The sequence below is a fragment of the Culex pipiens genome, chromosome 3 (assembly GCF_016801865.2).
Source record: "Culex pipiens pallens isolate TS chromosome 3, TS_CPP_V2, whole genome shotgun sequence".
NCBI classification, from domain to species: domain Eukaryota; kingdom Metazoa; phylum Arthropoda; class Insecta; order Diptera; family Culicidae; genus Culex; species Culex pipiens.
The window spans coordinates 148,768,526-148,788,136 of NC_068939.1; the positions used below are offsets into that span (position 1 = coordinate 148,768,526).

The 19,611-nt window shown below is 36.6% G+C and overlaps 1 protein-coding gene across 5 annotated transcripts; it reads left to right on the plus strand.

The window, feature by feature from the left end:
- The first annotated feature begins 10,530 nt into the window (after positions 1-10,530).
- On the plus strand, positions 10,531-19,218 carry LOC120432198 (protein takeout). 5 transcript variants are annotated; one of them, XM_052710396.1, is made up of 5 exons: positions 10,531-11,016; positions 11,125-11,505; positions 17,990-18,082; positions 18,208-18,542; positions 18,672-19,218. In XM_052710396.1, the coding sequence occupies exons 2-5, from the start codon at positions 11,283-11,285 to the stop codon at positions 18,912-18,914; spliced, it is 894 nt and encodes a 297-aa protein (XP_052566356.1). In that variant the 5' UTR covers positions 10,531-11,016; positions 11,125-11,282; the 3' UTR covers positions 18,915-19,218. The 5 variants fall into 5 exon arrangements, with proteins under 5 accessions (XP_052566356.1, XP_052566358.1, XP_052566355.1 ...); XM_052710398.1 differs by having other exon boundaries at positions 10,531-10,730; XM_052710395.1 differs by having other exon boundaries at positions 10,531-10,707; positions 10,995-11,505.
- The last annotated feature ends 393 nt before the right edge of the window (positions 19,219-19,611 follow it).

Below are 19,611 nucleotides of genomic sequence, written 5' to 3' on the forward strand. Positions count from 1 at the left end.
GTTCCCAGTGCATTTTGCTGGAGACGCACGGTGCTTTATGTTCAATTATTACAAACATAATTTCAGCTATGAGCTCTTCAGTCCCGAGATTTTCAAATCAGGATACAATATTTTCAGCTAGGTATTTTTTGAAAATCTTAGTGATTTTAATTTAAGTTCAACTAATCACATTTATTTTGAAACGTGGAGAGCAGTGTTGCAAATGACTGATAGAAGAAGCGATCATTTGATAATCTTTACATCGAAACATAAGAGAGTATTATGACAATCACTATAGCTTATGAGATCTCTTCTTGTGTCTCGTGATTTCCAGTGATGACATTCTCCCTCTATCATTCCTCCCATAGAGTTATCTACTTGCGCATGTATTGCGTGTACGTACACGGCAAAAAATTAGGTTAAATTTTGTACCGGCCAGCAAAACAAATGGTGTGCAAGTGTGTGTGAGATCGGGCTTGGATAGCTAAAAAAAAAAAACTAAACTATTGGCACTACGCCCCCCGGGGCATGGCCTTCCTCTAACGTGGGATTTCTGCTCCAGCGCCTCTGACGAGACAGGAGAAACCGGGACCGACGTTTTACTTCACCATCCGATAGAAGCTCAGTGGATAAGGCGGGAATCGAACCCGCGTCTCATAGCATCATCGGGATCGGCAGCCGAAGCCGCTACCCCTGCGCCACGAGACCCTATTTTCTTCGAATATTCGCTCTCACCGTTGAGTCTCTACGTCTCTCCATAAACAGCAATGAAAAAACGCGAGACGGCGATTAGGAGCCGGCTTTTGTGGTTAAACGCTGCTGCGGTTGGATGGTCGTGAAAGCTTCAAACACGAATGTGTAAACACAAAAGCGTGTTTGGCTTCGTTCGGCGCTGAGAATATCAAAACGGAAAAATGAGCGAGTAGCTGTATTTGGGGTGTGAGTATTCAGACTTGATAATTGTGGTCGCTGAGAGCTGATAGTTTGATATTTTTACAACCCTGGTGGAGAGCTAAAATTGATTCAGCCGTTTCTCGTACCACCCTATTTTTGGTAGCACCATCCTTAGGTTTGGAGTTAAGTTTTTCTGCATCATTTACTTCGACTTCAATTTCGGCTTCAAAAAAAATTTTGACTCCTACTTTAAATCTTCTAAATGACTCCGGCTTTTCAAGAATCATTTAGACTTGCTCTAACTCCAACTCGAAAAAACGAAGTTGACTTTATAGCTGTCGGCCACTATTGCTAGTACCAACCACTAGTGCAGGGGTGACCAAAGTATGGCCCGCGAGGGGATTTTTTGTGGCCCGCGGACCCGTTTTGAAAGATCATGTAAAATGGTCCGTTGACCACCTGTAAAATTATTTTATGGGTAATTCACACGAAATCGGAAAAAGTTGCCCCGACCCCTCTTCGATTTGCGTGAAACTTTGTCCTAAGGGGTATCTTTTGTCTCTGATCACGAATCCGAGGTCCGTTTTTTGATATCTCGTGACGGAGGGGCGGTACGACCCCTTCCATTTTTGAACATGCGAAAAAGAGGTTTTTTCCAAAAATTTTTACAGTCGAGTAACGGAAAATGGGAAAATTTTTAAAACTTTCTTAGTGTTTTTTTCGATGAAAAATACGTTTTTTCGGAATTTTGAGTATGCCATCAAATCGGGCGTCTAATTTTACATAAAAGTCCCTTTGACACCAAATTTCTATCTCATCACCGTTTCAGGCTGCAAATTATTGAAAAACTCCTCTTTTTTCGCATGTTCAAAAATGGAAGGGGTCGTACTGCCCTTCTGTCACGAGATATCAAAAAAAGGACCTCGGATTCGTGATCAGGAACAAAAGTTACCCCTTAGCACAAAGTTTCACGCAACTCGAAGAGGGGTCGGGGCAACTGCTGTGTGAGTTGGCGGAGAATTATCCAATTACAAAAAAAAACCTTTAAAATCTTATTGAAAACACAGAGTTCCCAAATGAACCGGTTAGGCTAGGTTCACCAATAAAATTGGTTCGGCTTAAGCCTCCTTTTGTGGTTCAATCCTGGTTCAGTGAACCATGAACCATGGCTTAAGCCAGGCTAACCCGGCTAATGAAAACCATGACTATGCATAAGTGTTACGGTGCAACAATGCTACCGTGTAACAAATATAATGATGTAACATTGTTACACCGTAACATTGTTACACCGTAACATTGTTACACCGTAACATTGTTACACTGTAACATTGTTACAACGTCATATTTGTTACACCGTAACATTTATTACACCGTAACATTCGTACACCGTAACATTGTTACACCACAACATTCGTTGCAACAGTGTTAGGGTGTAACAGTGTTACGGTGTAACAGTGTTACGGTGTAACAGTGTTACGGTGTAACAGTGTTACGGTGTAACAGTGTTACGGTGTAACAGTGTTACGGTGTAACAGTGTTACGGTGTAACAGTGTTACGGTGTAACAGTGTTACGGTGTAACAGTGTTACGGTGTAACAGTGTTACGGTGTAACAATGTTACGGTGTAACACTGTTACGGTGTAACACTGTTACGGTGTAACACTGTTACGGTGTAACGGTGTAACATTGTTACGGTGTAACACTGTTACGGTGTAACGGTGTAACACTGTTACGGTGTAACGGTGTAACACTGTTACGGTGTAACAGTGTTACGCAGGAGTAGATTTAGGGTTGAATAGTATCATGGTGTAACAGAGCTCACCGTTTAGCCTAACATTCTTTGATCAGGTTCAAGCCTGGTTCAAGCCAATGGTTCATTTTGGCTAGTCTCGCCTGGTTTGAACCAAATGAACCATGGCTCACGGCGCTCGTTGAGCCTGAGCCGACGATGCTTGCCGACGTGTGGAGTGAACCTGAACCAAAAAAATGAACCTAGCCTAGCCGATGGCTTAGGCTAGTGGGAACACTGGAAAACACAAGTACATTGAGATAAAAATTTCTTTTTTCAATTAACTAAAACAATAAAATCAACAACAACATCAACGGATAGAAAACTGCCATTTTGTTTTTCTATAATTTTAATTGATGAAAATGTTAAAAAATAACAGAAATGAAAAAGTTAACTTATGGATTCATATTATTTCTAATCTTAGAAAATAAAATACTGTAATTTTTTTTAAATAACCTATTTTGTAAATGTCGCCCGCAAGCTAATTTGAGCTTCAAATTTGGCCCAGCCTCCCAAAACTTTGAGCACCCCTGCACTATTGCCTTCCTTTTTATCTACAAGGACTTCGCCGCTTTGGACTCCTAAGTGTTTGAGAACGGCACGGATCTAACTCAGTGTCCTCAAAAAGTATAAATTTCTCATACACCGCACAGTGCACAGTGGTCCAGATCGCAAAATTAAGTGGAAAATGGATTTTCCGAAAAATGGTGAAGTTTTGGAGCTTTGGTGTCTTCAGAAGAGTTGTTGCAAATAGAAAGGGGCAACTTTTGATTTGGTTGAAAATTAGGGTGGTTCACGATTAGGGTGATTTTGGAAATCTAACTTTACAGGAATATTTTTGGGAATTTTTTTGTCTTCTAGAAAGTTGACGGGCTTGCCAATCCAAGCAACTTTGTCGAAGACACCAAAATTTTATCTCGTAATCTACGCCTTCTACGACAAAATATATAGAAAGCATCTGAGCAAACCTTCAAAAATCAGTTTTTTTAACGTGGCAATTCAGGGTTAAGTTTTAGAGAAAATATGCAACAACTCTTCTGAAGACACCAAAGCTCCAAAACTTAACCATTTTTCGGAAAATCCATTTTCCACTTAATTTTGCAATCTGGACCACTGTGCAGTGGGCGAAATGGAACCCAAAATCGGACTTAATTGGGTAGTAAAGCCCTATGCCAATTTTTATGTACAACGGTAAAAAACACGATTAAAAACCATTTCTGATCACTTTTTTTCATTTTAATGCAAAATTTTTTTTTGACAAGACAACATTTTTTCGATGGATCAACTATGGTCCCCTTGGAACGACCTGTCAAGTAGGAGCTTTTCTGTCAAGAAGGACCGCGAGGTTAATTTTTCAAAATTGATTTAAAAATCCATTTTAAGCTCATTATGGTCGTAAAAAGGGTCATTGTACTCAGAAAAATAAGCTTTATCGCTGTAAACAATAATATCAGCAATCTAAGCTTCATTTTAGGACCCAATTGAACGCGGCTGATTCCCTGGTATGAAAAATAGTGTATCTTATGTAAAAAAATCCGGGAAATCAATTGGTGATGGTTTCATCCACCGCACAAAACAGCAAAGGGTCCATTTTGCCCAAATACCCCATTTTTTAACATTTTTTTTGAAAATCGGTCAGTATTTAGAGCGGAAGCTTTATGCGGCCATCCAAAATGCACTTAACTTATGTGAAAATGTCCCAGGAATCCAGTAAAAATAACCACTTGCTCCGCAAAAATCATCTATGGTCCATTTATCCCCAATTTCGCTATAAAAGCATTTTTGGCCGTTTTCAAAAGTTAGGTCAGATTTTAAAAATATGAAATTATTTTTATCGTAAAGATCAGACAATTTTACATAAGAATGACGATTTGCACTTGATTCTTTGACACATTTATGTTGATCAAAATAAAAATTATGTAAAAGGCAGTTTATTCTGCGTTTGAGAAAATTGGCCCAAAACTGATTCTTCAATCTTTTTATTTAGTTTAATTTCTATATCAACATAAATGTGTCAAACAATCAAGTGCAAATCGTCATTCTTATGTAAAATTGTCTGATCTTTACGATAAAAATATTTTCAGATTTTTAAAATCTGACATAACATTTGAAAATGGCCTAAAATGCTTTTATAGCGAAATTGGATGATTTTTGCGGAGCAAGTGGTTTTTTTTACTGGATTCCTGGGACATTTTCACAAAAGTTAGGTGCATTTTGGATGGCCGCATAAAGCTTCCGCTCTAAATACAGACCGATTTTCAAGAAAAAAAAGTTAAAAAATGGGGAATTGGGGAAAAATGGACTCTTTACTGTTTTGTGCGGTGGATGAAACCATCACCAATCGATTCCCCGGATTTTTTTACATAAGAAACACTATTTTTCATACCAGGAAATCAGCCGCGTTCAATTAAGTCCGATTTTGGGTTCCATTTCGCCCACTGTGCACCGGTTCCGGATCCGCTTCCAATTCTACAGCCCTAAAAATCAATTCAAAATGATGTACAGTTAAACCTCGCATAGTGCGTAGGTGTTAAGCTTTGTATTTCATCTATTACTCTAAAACGAAATAATTTTTTTGCATTCTTTTTAAAGCAACTTGTTCGTCTTGATTCAATCTACAAATAGCTTAAAAAAGGTTTGCAAAATATTGTGTCGTTTTAGAGTAATCGAAGAAATACAAAGCGAAACGCCCGCGCACTATGCGCACATAGCGTTATAAAAAGGGGACTGTTGGCAAAGAGCCTCGAGTTATGCTACCAAAATCGTTACTTAACGTTAGGAGCGTTATGTTTTCAGCTCAACGAAACCTTTAGCACTCCATTATTAATTTAAGCTATTGAGAAATTTGACACCCCGATCGACCTTCGTCAGCCTGATTTTGTTTGACCATTTATTGTTTAGTGTTTAATGTTTAATGTTTAATGTTTAATGTTTAATGTTTAATGTTTAATGTTTAATGTTTAATGTTTAATGTTTAATGTTTAATGTTTAATGTTTAATGTTTAATGTTTAATGTTTAATGTTTAATGTTTAATGTTTAATGTTTAATGTTTAATGTTTAATGTTTAATGTTTAATGTTTAATGTTTAATGTTTAATGTTTAATGTTTAATGTTTAATGTTTAATGTTTAATGTTTAATGTTTAATGTTTAATGTTTAATGTTTAATGTTTAATGTTTAATGTTTAATGTTTAATGTTTAATGTTTAATGTTTAATGTTTAATGTTTAATGTTTAATGTTTAATGTTTAATGTTTAATGTTTAATGTTAATGTTTAATGGACCACCTGATCTTGAATACAGAGACGAATGAACATCATCATCAGTCAAATCTTGTGGCCTGATCTTCGTCTCTGAGCTGACTCGATGACGTATGGCTCGTGTCAAGAGAGCCTGGCTGGTCGGTTCATCAACCGGTCAGTCCCATCGAAATTGTCCGCCGAACATACACTCACACACACGTGTGTATGTTACGAAACATCACCGATAACTGCTGCTGCTGCTTCACCTGAACAGTGTTGCTGGGGTTGCATAACGCACACGCTGCTACTTGTAAACAGACGCCGCCGCCGTGGCCGCCGATGCCGAGATAAAGGCATTTTTCACCTACTTTTCTCCGCCGCGGCCACTGGATCACTGGACCATTGCCCTCCCGTGCACCCCTCGCAAACACTGGCAGCGGTCAAGAGTGACTGTTGTTCAACGATCTTCTTGGTGTTTTGTTTTGGTTTCGCTTGTTTATTGTTGTTTGCGCCTTTTCTTGCTCCAAGAGGTGCGACGGCAGTGAAATTTTTCGGACCCCGCGCCGCGCCGTTCGGTCTTAGTAGGCTTGGACCTCAAGGGGAGGTGGTAGTGATTGGCGTCGAGACCGGTGGAGGTGGGGTTGCTGGAAGGTGGAGGGTTGTTCGTGGGTTTATTGCCGTTGATGATGTTTTCGTTGAATCAGCTGGTCATGTTTAAAATGTGATGTTAAAACAGGATTTAAAAAAATTAAACATTTGGGTAATTCTTTACTAACTCACACGAAATCTGGAAAAGTTGCCCCGACCCCTCTTCGTTTTGCTAGAAACTTTATCTAAGGGGTAACTTTTGTCCCTGATCACGAATCCGAAGTCCGTTTTTTGATATCTCATGACGGAGGGGCGGTACGAACACTTAAATATTTGGACATGCAAAAAAGGCATGTTTTTCAATATTTGCAGCCTGAAATAATGATGAGATGGAAATTTTATGTCAAAGGGACTTTTATGTAAAATTGGACGCCCGATTTGATAGCATACTCGATATTTCGAAACAAAAATATTTATTTTAATTTCAAAAAAAAAATTTAAAAAAATCAAAAATTTTAACTATTTCTGTGAACAAATCATAAAAATATTTACAGACGTTTCAAGTTGAAGAGGCCTAAATTACATTAAACCCCATTTTTGCCGTGTACACCCAGTAATCACATAAGTTAATCGAAATTTTTGGCGCACATTACATCGCGTGACGCGCCCACATGAAGTGCAACTAAAAGAAAAAAAAACCTCGTACTTTAATCGACGTTTAACATGGCCTACAAACCTTTCGACAACAAGAGAGCGCATTACAAGAGTGCGGCTCATTTTTGGGGGCAGGACTCTTTAAGTGCGCCTGGAGGTTAGTGGGTTATCTAATGAACGCTGCTGCAAGAGGGTTTTGGAATTGGTTCGGTACAGGATTTAACCGGTGTTGTTTCGGTACGGAGAATTGGGCAGACTTTCAGATGCACGCCTCTTGGTAACAGATTGTCTGGCAAGATGTGAAGTTATGTATTACTGTGTGGTAAATTTGTTTTATAGCACCCAGGTGCAACTTTGAGGACAATTAGTTTAGTTTTCACACAGTGAGCTTGATATCACTGTATTTCTAAGTGTTGACAATGTTTGCTGTTTACGAACAAAGGCGCGAATATTTATCAAAAGCCTTTTTAAAGAATGTTTGGATTCGAGTCACGCATCACCTGAAGAAAAGCAAACATAGAAAAGCAACTGATACAACTTAAACCTTAAAAAATGCCAGGAACGTCAATGCTTGAAATATGAGGGAGTGATCTACAAATACAGGTATATACTTATTGCGAAAAAAAACAATTTCTAACCTTGGATAAACCGCTGATTATTGCAATAACCAAAACAAGACGTCAGCGATTCATGCCATGCTTCGCAATTTGACTGTCATTAAATCGTGAGGTGCATCACAAATAGACAAGCAGAGGTTGCAACCTTTAGCCCGAAGAAGCGACCATGTTGGTGCATTCTATACCCGACGATGGTATTTACCCGTTTTGTCTAATCTTACAATAAAAATTCAACTTAAATTTAACACTAATAAGCTTTTTCTCTTGGATGTATTGAAAATAGCAAAGTTACATGTTTTAATACTGATAAAATAATCAAATTCAATTCCGACTTTTGGATTGACTGTGACAACACCATCTTTGGCTATATTCTTGATTGGTATTCATCAGTGATAGTTAAGTTGACTCCAGCATAAATTGCTATGAACATCTTCTTCATTTTTTGTTTAGACTGGTTCGGTTGTCACTAGCATTTTGATTTTTCTATCAATTTTTGTTTGAGCTTTTTATAATTATTATGAATGTATTATGATATATATTCTTAGCATATTAAACATAGATTGCTCAAATTTTAATTGAATTTTCTGTCATTGCTCGACTTTATTTTTTTTTCCTTACTATCTTTGAATAAAAACTTTATTTAATCCACCTTTAGCTGGTTGGTGCCTTCCTCTCATTTATAGAGTGATTCCAACACCCCTTAAGTGTCCAGCTCAAGTCTCAAGTCGCAGTACCTAAGAGGTCCCAATAAAAAAAAGTGATGAGTAAAAAAAACAAACTACCTACAGACTTTTTGTCAAGATAATACAGACACCACCTTTGAGGAAAATGGCATCCCTCTACACGGCTTTTTCGTGGCGATCAGACCCGACCATTTGAGGTTATGTAAATTCAGACCATTTTTTAAACTGCTTGTTATTTTAGATAGGTAAGTCAGATCTTGAAAATTCTTAATCGACAAGAAATGTCATTTCAGAACCTTTCTGGAAATATATAATATGGCAGGTTTTCATGCAAAAACACCCTTTTTGCAAATTGTGAAATTTATATGCAGCAGTTTTTTAAGCATGACTTTTGATGTGCTTTACCAAATCTTATAAATGTCAATAGGGACTTATAGGACCCCAAGACGAATCGAATGAAGCCAAAACGGTCCAAATCGGTTCAGTCAGTGACGAGATATTCCAGTGACATTGATTCAGTACACATGTCTACATACAGCCCAACACACAGACATTTGCTCAGCTGATGATTTTGACTGCTGATGCCAGAGATTTTGTTTATGTTATTTAAAATCATTTTTAAACAGACGTTTGCCCATTTTTGTTGAAACGTGGGTAATTCTCCGCCAACTCACACAGCAGTTGCCCCGACCCCTCTTCGATTTGCGTGAAACTTTGTCCTAAGGGGTAACTTTTGTCCCTGATCACGAATCCGAGGTCCATTTTTTGATATCTCGTGACGGCGGGGCGGTACGACCCCTTCCATTTTTGAGCATGCGAAAAAAGAGGTGTTTTTCAATAATTTACAGCCAGAAACGGTGATGAGATAGAAATTTGGTGTTAAAAGACTTTTATGTAAAATTAGACGCCCGATTTGATGGCGTACTCAGAATTCCGAAAAAACGTATTTTTTATCGAAAAAAACACTAAAAAAGTTTTGAAAATTCTCCCAATTTTCCGTTATTTGACTGTAAAAAATTTTAGAACATGTCATTTTATGGGAAATTTAATGTACTTTTCGAATCCACATTGACCCAGAAGGGTCATTTTTTCATTTAGATCAAAAATTTTCGTTTTAAAATTTCGTGTTTCTTCTAACTTTGCAGGATTATTTTTTAGAGTTCTAGGGGTTTGCTTATAAACATCACGAGTTATCGTGATTTTACGAAAAAAAAGTTTTGAAAAAGTTGATCGTCATCGATCATGGCCGTTCATGGTCACCCGCGACAGACATGGACGACGAAACAAATAGAAACGCAATAAGTAACTTTTTCAAAACTTTTTTTCGTAAAATCGCGATAACTCGTGATGTTTATAAGCAAACCCTATATGTCTATATATCAATTTTTTGTAGAACTTGTTACACTCTAAAAAATAATCCTGCAAAGTTAGAAAAAACACGAAATTTTAAAATGAAAAATTTTGTTCTAAATGAAAAAATGACCTTTCTGGGTCAATGTAGATTCGAAAAGTACATTAAATTTCCCATAAAATGACATGTTCCAAAAAATTATACAGTCGAGTAACGGAAAATGGGAGAATTTTTAAAACTTTTTTAGTGTTTTTTTCGATGAAAAATACGTTTTTTTCGGAATTCTGAGTACGCCATCAAATCGGGTGTCTAATTTTACATAAAAGTCTTTTGACACCAAATTTCTATCTCATCACCGTTTCAGGCTGCAAATTATTGAAAACACCTCTTTTTTCGCATGTTAAAAAATGGAAGGGGTCGTACCGCCCCTCCGTCACGAGATATCAAAAAACGAACCTCGGATTCGTGATCAGGGACAAAAGTTACCCCTTAGGACAAATTTTCAGGCAAATCGAAGAGGGGTCGGGGCAACTTTTCCCGATTTTGTGTGAGTTGGTAGAGAATTACCCATGTATTATTTTTTTCATAAATTAAGAAAAATCCAACTTTTGACTCAGCCTATCGCAGGTGGAGCCATTCTCCCCAACATGACCAGAGGTTGGCCATGCGCTGGCGGTGCAGGAGAACCTTTAATGAAATTTTTTGTGTTTATTACTTCATCAACAGTGCGCGGGCTCGGACGTGTGTTGGTAGCTGTGCAGTTCGCACCTGGTGGTGGCCAAAAGCCCAAAAGTTTACTCTGTGCTCACTCTGTACCCTGGCTTGGCTTGGCCAAGTTAGTAGCTTCCATCAATCGTTGGCAGGCAGGCTGGTTAAACGTGTGCAGGCTCAGCACAGCAGAGTAAACGCTAGTTAGTTGGTTTGTTAGCTGTAGGTTAGTGTTGCTCCTTGGCAGTGCTCGGTGTTATCTAAAAGTGCAGTGCTTTGCATAACTGGTGGAAATTGGCGATTTTGACTGACGAGACTCTTTGCACGGAGTTCGGGAGATTGAGTTCGCTGGAGATCCGGTCACTGCACCTGCTGCGGAGTTGCCAATGGAGTTGCGAAAACTCGTTTTTTGAAGTAACCAAGTTTTCGCAAGTAAATTCTTCTAGAATCTCTTACCAGTTGAGCAATACCTCAACGCGGCTGGTGTCAGTGATCTTTTCGCTAGAGAACTGGTAGGTTCTAAGTTAAGCACCTGCCGAACCGTCTGGAAGTTTAGATTTATGTTGCATTGCTGCACCTGTACCTCACCGGGTGACATTATCCTACAAACCACTAAGCAGCAGCGGTGTTGTACCGAAGCGGTGTGTTCAACTCAAAAAGTTGTGCAATCCACGTGGTGTGTGCGCGCGCGAGGATCGTCGTTAGCTTGTTGCAACGATTTAAGAACCAAACAAAACCTAATCGTTTCGGTGCCAAACGGCTCAGTGTGACTCGGAACATGATCGCGACTTCGGTGGTACGGCGGCAACGGCAGCAGCAACAGCAATCATCGGCGGTGATGACCTGTCAGGCTAAAAGTTCTACACACACGGTACTTATGGCAGCACTACGAAGGGCGGCCCTAGTGTTGGCCGCGGTGCTGCTGCTAGAAATCATTGACACTGTCCAGGCCAAGGAGATCGCCATTCGCAACAAGGACTTTCCCCAGCTGAAGGAGAAACGTAAGTTCTAAAAAAGGGTCGTGTCGTGATTGTGGTTAAAAGTGGGCTGTTTGGAGAAGTGTTAGAAAACTTTAGTGGTTTAAAGTATGACGCTTTCATAAGTGATTGATTGAAATTGATTGAAATTCAGTCGATTTAAACACACACTAATGTGAAATAATAATGCACAAATATTTATTTGGAAGTTAAATGTAATAAAAATACAAAAACTATATTTTAATAAATTAAATTAAATAGTTTCGAAATAAAATACATATTTGTCGTCTAAATAAATGAAAGCTCGGCAATTATAACAAAATATTCATAACAGCTTAAAAAGCATTCAAAATACATCAGACATGAAAAGGCAATAGCATTTTTTGAATTTTATATCCATCGATTCTGGTACGGATCAACAGAAAGTTGCGGTTAAACAAACAAATACTCAAATTTTGTATGATTTTTTTTAAACAACAGAAACAGTTAACGAACATTCATTTAGAGTAGTACAAATTTGTCTTACAAATTCTCTGTTATCAAAATTTTTGGATCATAAATCAAGAGAAGTAAGAAGAATCAATTAATCAGTATACGAAAACTTTATTTCATCAAACAAAAAACCTTAATCATTGATGCTATTTTGCCGAAGCAAACTATTTTTTACAACAAATGCTACTTTGCATCATGGGTTTTACGATGTTTCAACTCGATTCAATTCAATATTTTAATTAACCCTTTACCGCCCAGGTAATTTTCAGCAACTTTTGCTCTACGAAAAACTTTGCTTCTCTTGTTTTATGTTGTTTCTTTTGAACTCGACCTTCACCAATTTGGACCAAACTTGGAGGGAACGTTCATCTACCGGTAGTTAACAGAAATTCCAAATTAGGTGCTGATTGGACCATCCCTCTATTTTTGACACCGCCCTCTTTTTTGACGATTTTCAAAAAAAAAATATCTTTTAATCATAACTTTGCAAATACTTAAGCAAAAGGCTTTCTACAGGTTGCATTTTATAGAAAATTGTCCAAGGAATTCGATGAAATAAAATTTTAACCCTTAAATTCCCACTAATATTATATTTTAACGTTTTAAGTATTAAAATTCAGTTTTGAGCAATTCCTTATATTTTAAGTTGTTTTATTTTTTCAGCATCGTGTTCCCCGGACAATTTTGAATAATAATCAATGTAGACCTCAAACTAAAATGCACTCTTGGCGAGATACAGCGATTTTACTGAAAAAAGTCCTTTGAATTTAAATCCAAAATAAGTTTCTCACATATAAAAACCAAACTATGCGAAATACATCCCTGTTTGTTGAAAAGTACACCATGTTTTTCCGAGTGCTGCGTAAAATCTTTTTTTTCAGTGAATTCACTGTATCTTGCCAATAGTTCATTTTAGTTTGAGGTCTACATTGATCATTATGTAAAATTGTCCGAGGAACACGACGCTGATAAAATAAAACAAATTAAATTATAAGGAATCAGTCAAAACTGAATTTTTATACTTAAAACGTTAAAATATAATATTAGTGGGCATTTAAGGATTTAAATTTTTTTTATCGAATTCCTTGGACAATTTTCTATAAAATGCAACCTGTAGAAAGTTTTTTGCTTAAGTATTTGCAAAGTTATGATTAAAAGAATTTTTTTAGAAAATCAAAAAAGAGGGCGGTGCCAAAAATAGAGGAATGGTCCAAATCGATGAAGGTCAAGTCCAAAAGTGTACTCAGTTGACCTGGAATGTCCCGTATACTATTTTAATTTGCATTTATCTTGTTTAGTTATGTTTGTTTTTGGTAGTATATGGCTTTTTCTACCACCTACTATCATTACATTTTGCCTATTTAATTTTTTCATGTTTTTACAGTTACTTTTTTAATTTTTTTGCTGGTTTTCCCATATTCTGCTATAGAATGGCTCCATTATCATTTAAGTTGTAAAAAATGCATCGAGGCAAAGTCTAGGATACGGAAAAAATTACTGCATACTTATTTTTACTTAAAATAAGAAAATGTTAGTAAAAAACACAGCCAATGTTGACTCCTAAAAAATTTCATTTTTTTTAAACATTGGCAAAGTCACATAAAACAAATAACACTTCAACCCATAAATTTTCTACAATTTTAGGAGTTCTTCTTTCCAATGTTTTTAAAAAATGTTTTTGAGGGATCCTTTCAACTGTGAATGATACATTTATCTCAATGAATGGTATTAAACAATTTGATGAGTTCGCTGATTTCTGATTTTGGTATCTGTGCTTCTTAAAAAAATCTTGAAATTGTCCACGAACGGAGAGGGGAAGAGGGGTGAGTTGGCAGTGAAAGATCCAACACTTATTTTTATATTTTCGTTTTTTCCTAATGTTTTTGAGGACACACTATAAGGCTTAATTATAATTAAACAACAATTAAGGAAAGGAAAATTTATTGCATCTGTTAAAAGTGGGTTGCAGGATGTTTTTAAGTTCTATTGTCACAAAGTTCATGAGAAATATTTTTCATAAGTATTATGTGGCTCCGATAATATTGTAGTAATTTAATAAATATCTATATTACAACAAAATTAAAAAAAAAACTTTGAATTGTCCCCGCCTGTGTGGATCAATCGGACCGCGCACTGGACTCACAATCCAGAGGTTGCTGGTTCGAGTCCCGCGGCGGGCGCTCTAAAATTCTTTGTGTAAATATGGGTATCCGGCGCCGTCGCTCCATGCCGTACTCAAACACTTAGGAGCCCAGGGCGGCGAAGTCCTTGTAGATAAAAAGGAAGACACTAGTGGTTGGTACTAGCAATAGTGGCCGACAGCTATAAAGTCAACTTCGTTTTTTTGCTTTTTTGTCGGTTATCCTTTCGGAAGTCATGTTTTGCAGCCTCCCTTACAAAAATCCTTACAAACGGAGCACAAAAAGCACGACTTCCGAAAGGTAGCCATAGTCTCAACACATGAATGAAAAAAGTGCTTAAAAATGCACTTAACACTAGTTTAAAAAAAAATTAATATCTGACGAAAACAAAAATATACTTTGTACACTTAAACCCCGATGGTTTGACACCAACTGTTGTCAAATGAACGGGGTCACCACTGACACCACTTTTACACGGAGTTCATACACACTACCAAACGTTTCTTTTGGCCATGATTGCCAACTAGGACGTCAATGATTGTACCACAAAATTATATAAATTTTGAAACATACTTGCTTAAGTCAAAAATTCCTTCAGTGGCTTCAAGAAGGCAACAACCGGCACATGCTGATTCATTTTGGTGCAAAAATTCGTTGAATTGAATTTAATACAGAATATTTTATAGTAATGATCAATTTTCTTCGAAACTGATCAACGGCTTCACCTTAACATGTACAGACGTGCCTCGGTTTAGCACCGCATATGGGGGATGCAAAACCGAGGCGTGCATAACCGAGGCACAAAGCTTATGGGATTTTGGCTATATGGGAGACATTGGCTTTAATCGTACGAAAAATCATGCAAACATCAAAAATTATAGTGTTTTGGAATCGGGATGATGTCAGCTATCCATTAAAATTATTATTTCATGAAAGTTTTCACAAAAATACGTATTTTTCCTGTATTTCGAAAATGCATATTTTTTTCCTAAAGAAACCAACAATATATTGTAATTGCAATATGGGTATCAAATGATCAGGGGTTTTTCATACATTTTGGATGTAACAATAACATTTTTAGAAAATACTCAAAATTTTCACAAAACTACGTATTTTCGAAAAAATACTCAAAATTTCAATTTTTACAATATGGGTATCAAACGATCGGAATTTTTTCATACATTTCGAATGTAATAACAACATTTTCAAAAAAAACTGAAAATTTTCACAAAGCTACGAATTTTCGAAAAAATACTCAAAATTTCCATTTTTACAATATGGGTATCAAACGATCAGATTTTTTTCATACATTTGAAATGTAATAACAACATTTTTAGAAAATATTCAAAATTTTCACAAAACTACGAATTTTTGAAAAAAAGTACTCAAAATTTCCGTATTGACAATGTGGGTATCAAACGATCTTGATTTTTTCATACAATTTGAATTTAATAACAGCATTTTTTTTAAATACTCATAATTTTCACAAAACTACGTATTTTCAAAAAAAAATACTAAAAATTTCAATATTTACAATATGGGTATCAAACGTTTGGTATTTTTTCATACATTTCGAATGTAATAACAACATTTTTAGAAAATACTCAAAATTTTCACAAAACTACGAATTTTTGAAAAAAAGTACTCAAAATTTCCGGTTTTACAATGTGGGTATCAAACAATCGGGATTTTTTCATACATTTCGAATGTAATAACAACATTTTTAGAAAATACTAAAAAATTTCACAAAACTACGTATTTTCGAAATAATACTTAAAATTTCCGTTGACGATACAAAGAAACAATTAATGAAAAAATCTCAACCATGTTATACTCATATTGTAAAAAACTGAAATTTAGGGTATTTTTTTTAAAAAACGTAGTTTTGTGAAAATTTGGGTATTTTCACAAATTTGTGTTAAAACTTTTGAAATGTATAAAAAAATCCCGAACATCTAATACCTCTTGTGAAAACCGGAAATTTTGAGTATTTTTTTTTTCAAAAATATGTAGTCTTGTGAAAACTTTGAGTATTTTAATTTTTTTACTTTCGAAATGTATGAAAAATCCCGATTGTTTGATACCCATATTGCAAATATCGAAATTTCGAGTATTTTTTTTGAAAATACGTAGTTTTGTGAAAATTTTGAGTATTTTCTAAAAATGTTGTTATTACATTCGAAATGTATGAAAAAATCCCGATCGTTTGATACCCATATTGTAAATATTGAAATTTTTAGTATTTTTTTTGAAAATACGTAGTTTTGTGAAAATTATGAGTATTTAAAAAAAATGCTGTTATTAAATTCAAATTGTATGAAAAAATCAACATCGTTTGATACCCACATTGTCAATACGGAAATTTTGAGTACTTTTTTTCAAAAATTCGTAGTTTTGTGAAAATTTTGAGTATTTTCTAAAAATGTTGTTAATACATTCGAAATGTATGAAAAAATCCCGATCGTTTGATACCCATATTGTAAAAATTAAAATTTTGAGTATTTTTTCGAAAATACGTAGTTTTGTGAAAGTTTTGAGTATTTTCTAAAAATGTTATTGTTACATCCAAAATGTATGAAAAAAAACCTGATCATTTGATACCCATATTGCAATATCAATATATTTTTGGTTTCTTTAGAGAAAAAATATGCATTTTCAAAATACAGGAAAAATACGTATTTTTGTGAAAATTTTCATGAAATTATAATTTTAATGGATAGCTGATATCATCCCGATTCCAAAACACTACAATTTTTGATGTTAGCATGAATATTCATAGAATTATAGCCAATGTCTCCCATATAGCCAAAATCCCATAAGCTCTGTGCTTCAGTTAAGCACTGGGCCGTGCTTAACCGAGGCAGCTGAACGGTGCAAAACCGGGGCAGTGCAAAACCGAGGCGTGCAAAACCGAGGCATGACTGTACACATGCTATAGACATCATAAATAGTCAAAACAAACGGTGAAGTCGACTCTCCGAATCTGCTCTCTCTTATAAACTTCCGCACACCGCAAAGAACGCTTCGTGACTCAACGCTACTAGCCCGCAGATTCCACCGTACAGCCTATGGTTTCAACGAACCAGTTTCCAGCATGATCCGAGCCTTCACAGCAGTAGAAGATTTGTTTGAATTTGGTGAATCGTCTGTCCGTTTTCGTGATAAAATCAACCGTACTCAAACTTTTATTCATTAAGACAAACATTGTCAGATGAATGTTAATAAACAATTAAACAATTAATCTCTTTTGTATAGAAGTTCTTTTAATTTTTAATTCAATTTCATGCTTGAAAGATCGTAAATGTTAACCTAAATCAGATCATAAAGTTAACACCTCAACGACTCCAGTAATTAAGCAAAGCAAAGCCTTCAGCACCTGATCGCAGAGTCCCTAACTACCGGCATGATCGTATAATTATCTCAACTATGTTATACGACGAATGGTCACGAGACTTAATTTTATGTTTGTGCTTCTATGCTCTCGTACAATAAACTCCGCAAACTCGTGAACGATTTGAATAGTGCGCTGTCGTAAGAAAATTATGCGACCCCTTTTTTCTGGCGTGTTTTCGTTTATAATTTTGAGTACGTTGGTTTTGTTATTTTGTTCGTTTTGAACAACACCACCCCCTTCAATTCGATTGCTAAATAAAATAAATAGCAGTGCTCAGCCAAACCGTGAAATTCGGCTAACCATAACCGTCACACCTAAATCAACTGCTAAGCTGGCGCCAATCTTACAACCAAGTCAGCCGGCAAATGCCGGTTCAGAAAGATTTTTTTTGGTTTTTCACTGTCGTAAACGACCAATCATGTCAACTAAATTGCATAGTTGGGTCTAGTTATGTTCATATTTTTTTCTTTGCCCGTTACAGCTAATTGGTTGCGAGTTTGCCGGCGGGACAACCCTAACGAAAACCAGTGCTTCAAAAAGATGTTCGAGGAAACGTTCCCCTACATTGCAAACGGTAGGTGAATTATTTGGTTGGATTTTGAGTTTTGACGATGTTCTGTGGAAAAGTTTAATGTTTCAAATTGATTTTACCTTCTTCAATATATTTTTTTTATTTTAATTTTATATGCAATATATCAGGCATTCCCGACATCGGCGTCCAACCGTTCGACCCGCTGCGCATCGAATCGGTCCAGGTGTCCCGGGGCTCGGGCGGACTCATGCTGAGCGGTGGCTTCAAGAAGCTCAACGTCAAGGGCCCCTCCAACACCACCGTCAAGCGGGCCAGCCTGGACTTCAAGACCAACCAGCTCAGCTTCGACCTGGAGATTCCGAAGCTGAAGATCGACGCGGCGTACAACCTGAAGGGAAACGTCCTTCTGTTGCCCCTGGTCGGCGACGGTGACGTAACGATGGTGCTGAAGGACGTCAAAACATCCGTCTCGACCAAGTTTGGAGTGCGGCCGCTGCCCGAGGTGAGTCTGTCCCTTTTGCCACACCGCAAGTGCATTTTTACGCGTGCACTTAAGAATGCAGTTTTCCTTGTCCGGCAGCCGGTTTAACATTCGATTCTGTTCTTTTTTTCCCCCTCTTGCAAATTAAAGGACGCTATCTACATCGAGGAGATGAAAGTAACCTTTTTGGTCGGTGGCATGCGCATTCATCTGGACAATCTGTTCCAAGGCAACCAGGTCCTGGGGGCGTCGCTGAACCTGTTCCTGAACCAGAATGCCAACGAGGTGATTTCCGAGCTGCGGGCGGACCTCGAGCACGGCCTGGCGGAGATCTTCACCGGGCTGTGGAACGAACTGTTCAACAAGCTGCCGCTGAAGCTGTGGCTCGCGTAGGAATCGCCATTTAGGTTAGGATGTAGGATCAAGCCCGTTGGCAAACTTCTCATACATTGGCCAACTGGTGCAGATGTACAACTTGTGTAAATAGTGACTGTGGTAGATTGAGAGCTTTGTCTGATTTGTTATTACTAGGTTTTGTAGAAAGTGTCATAAGAGCGAGTAGTTTCTTTATTTTTGGAAGAACCGAAAATTCATTGATGTATTGTTACTAGATTTAGGTTAGCAAAATTGCCTCTGTAAATAGTTCATAAACTAGTTCGAATGATTACAAATAAAAAAACGAATAAATATCACATTATATTGAAAATGTTTGCTTTTTTGTGTTGTTTACTAACCTCTGTATCGTGACCTAAAGTATTCAAAGTTCATGTTAAATGTAATTCATTTGCCAGGAAAAATCTTTTCTTCTCGCTTTCAATATTCACTAACGATTTTCTGTTTTTTTTTTTTAAGAAATTTTTATTGCCAAACTGAAATATCTTTTTTCCCGAATAACTCACTTATTTTATTTCTTTCTAAAACAAAATTTGAAAATGTGGGAATCTGTACAATAATGGGAATTTTACTCTTATTTTCTCTTAAACATATTTTTTTCATTTAAAACATCAGCAAAATTACCACACAATTCTTCTTCTTAATAGGGTTTTCAAGCGAACAAGAAGCCATCAAAAGGTTTGAAAAATAACTTGTT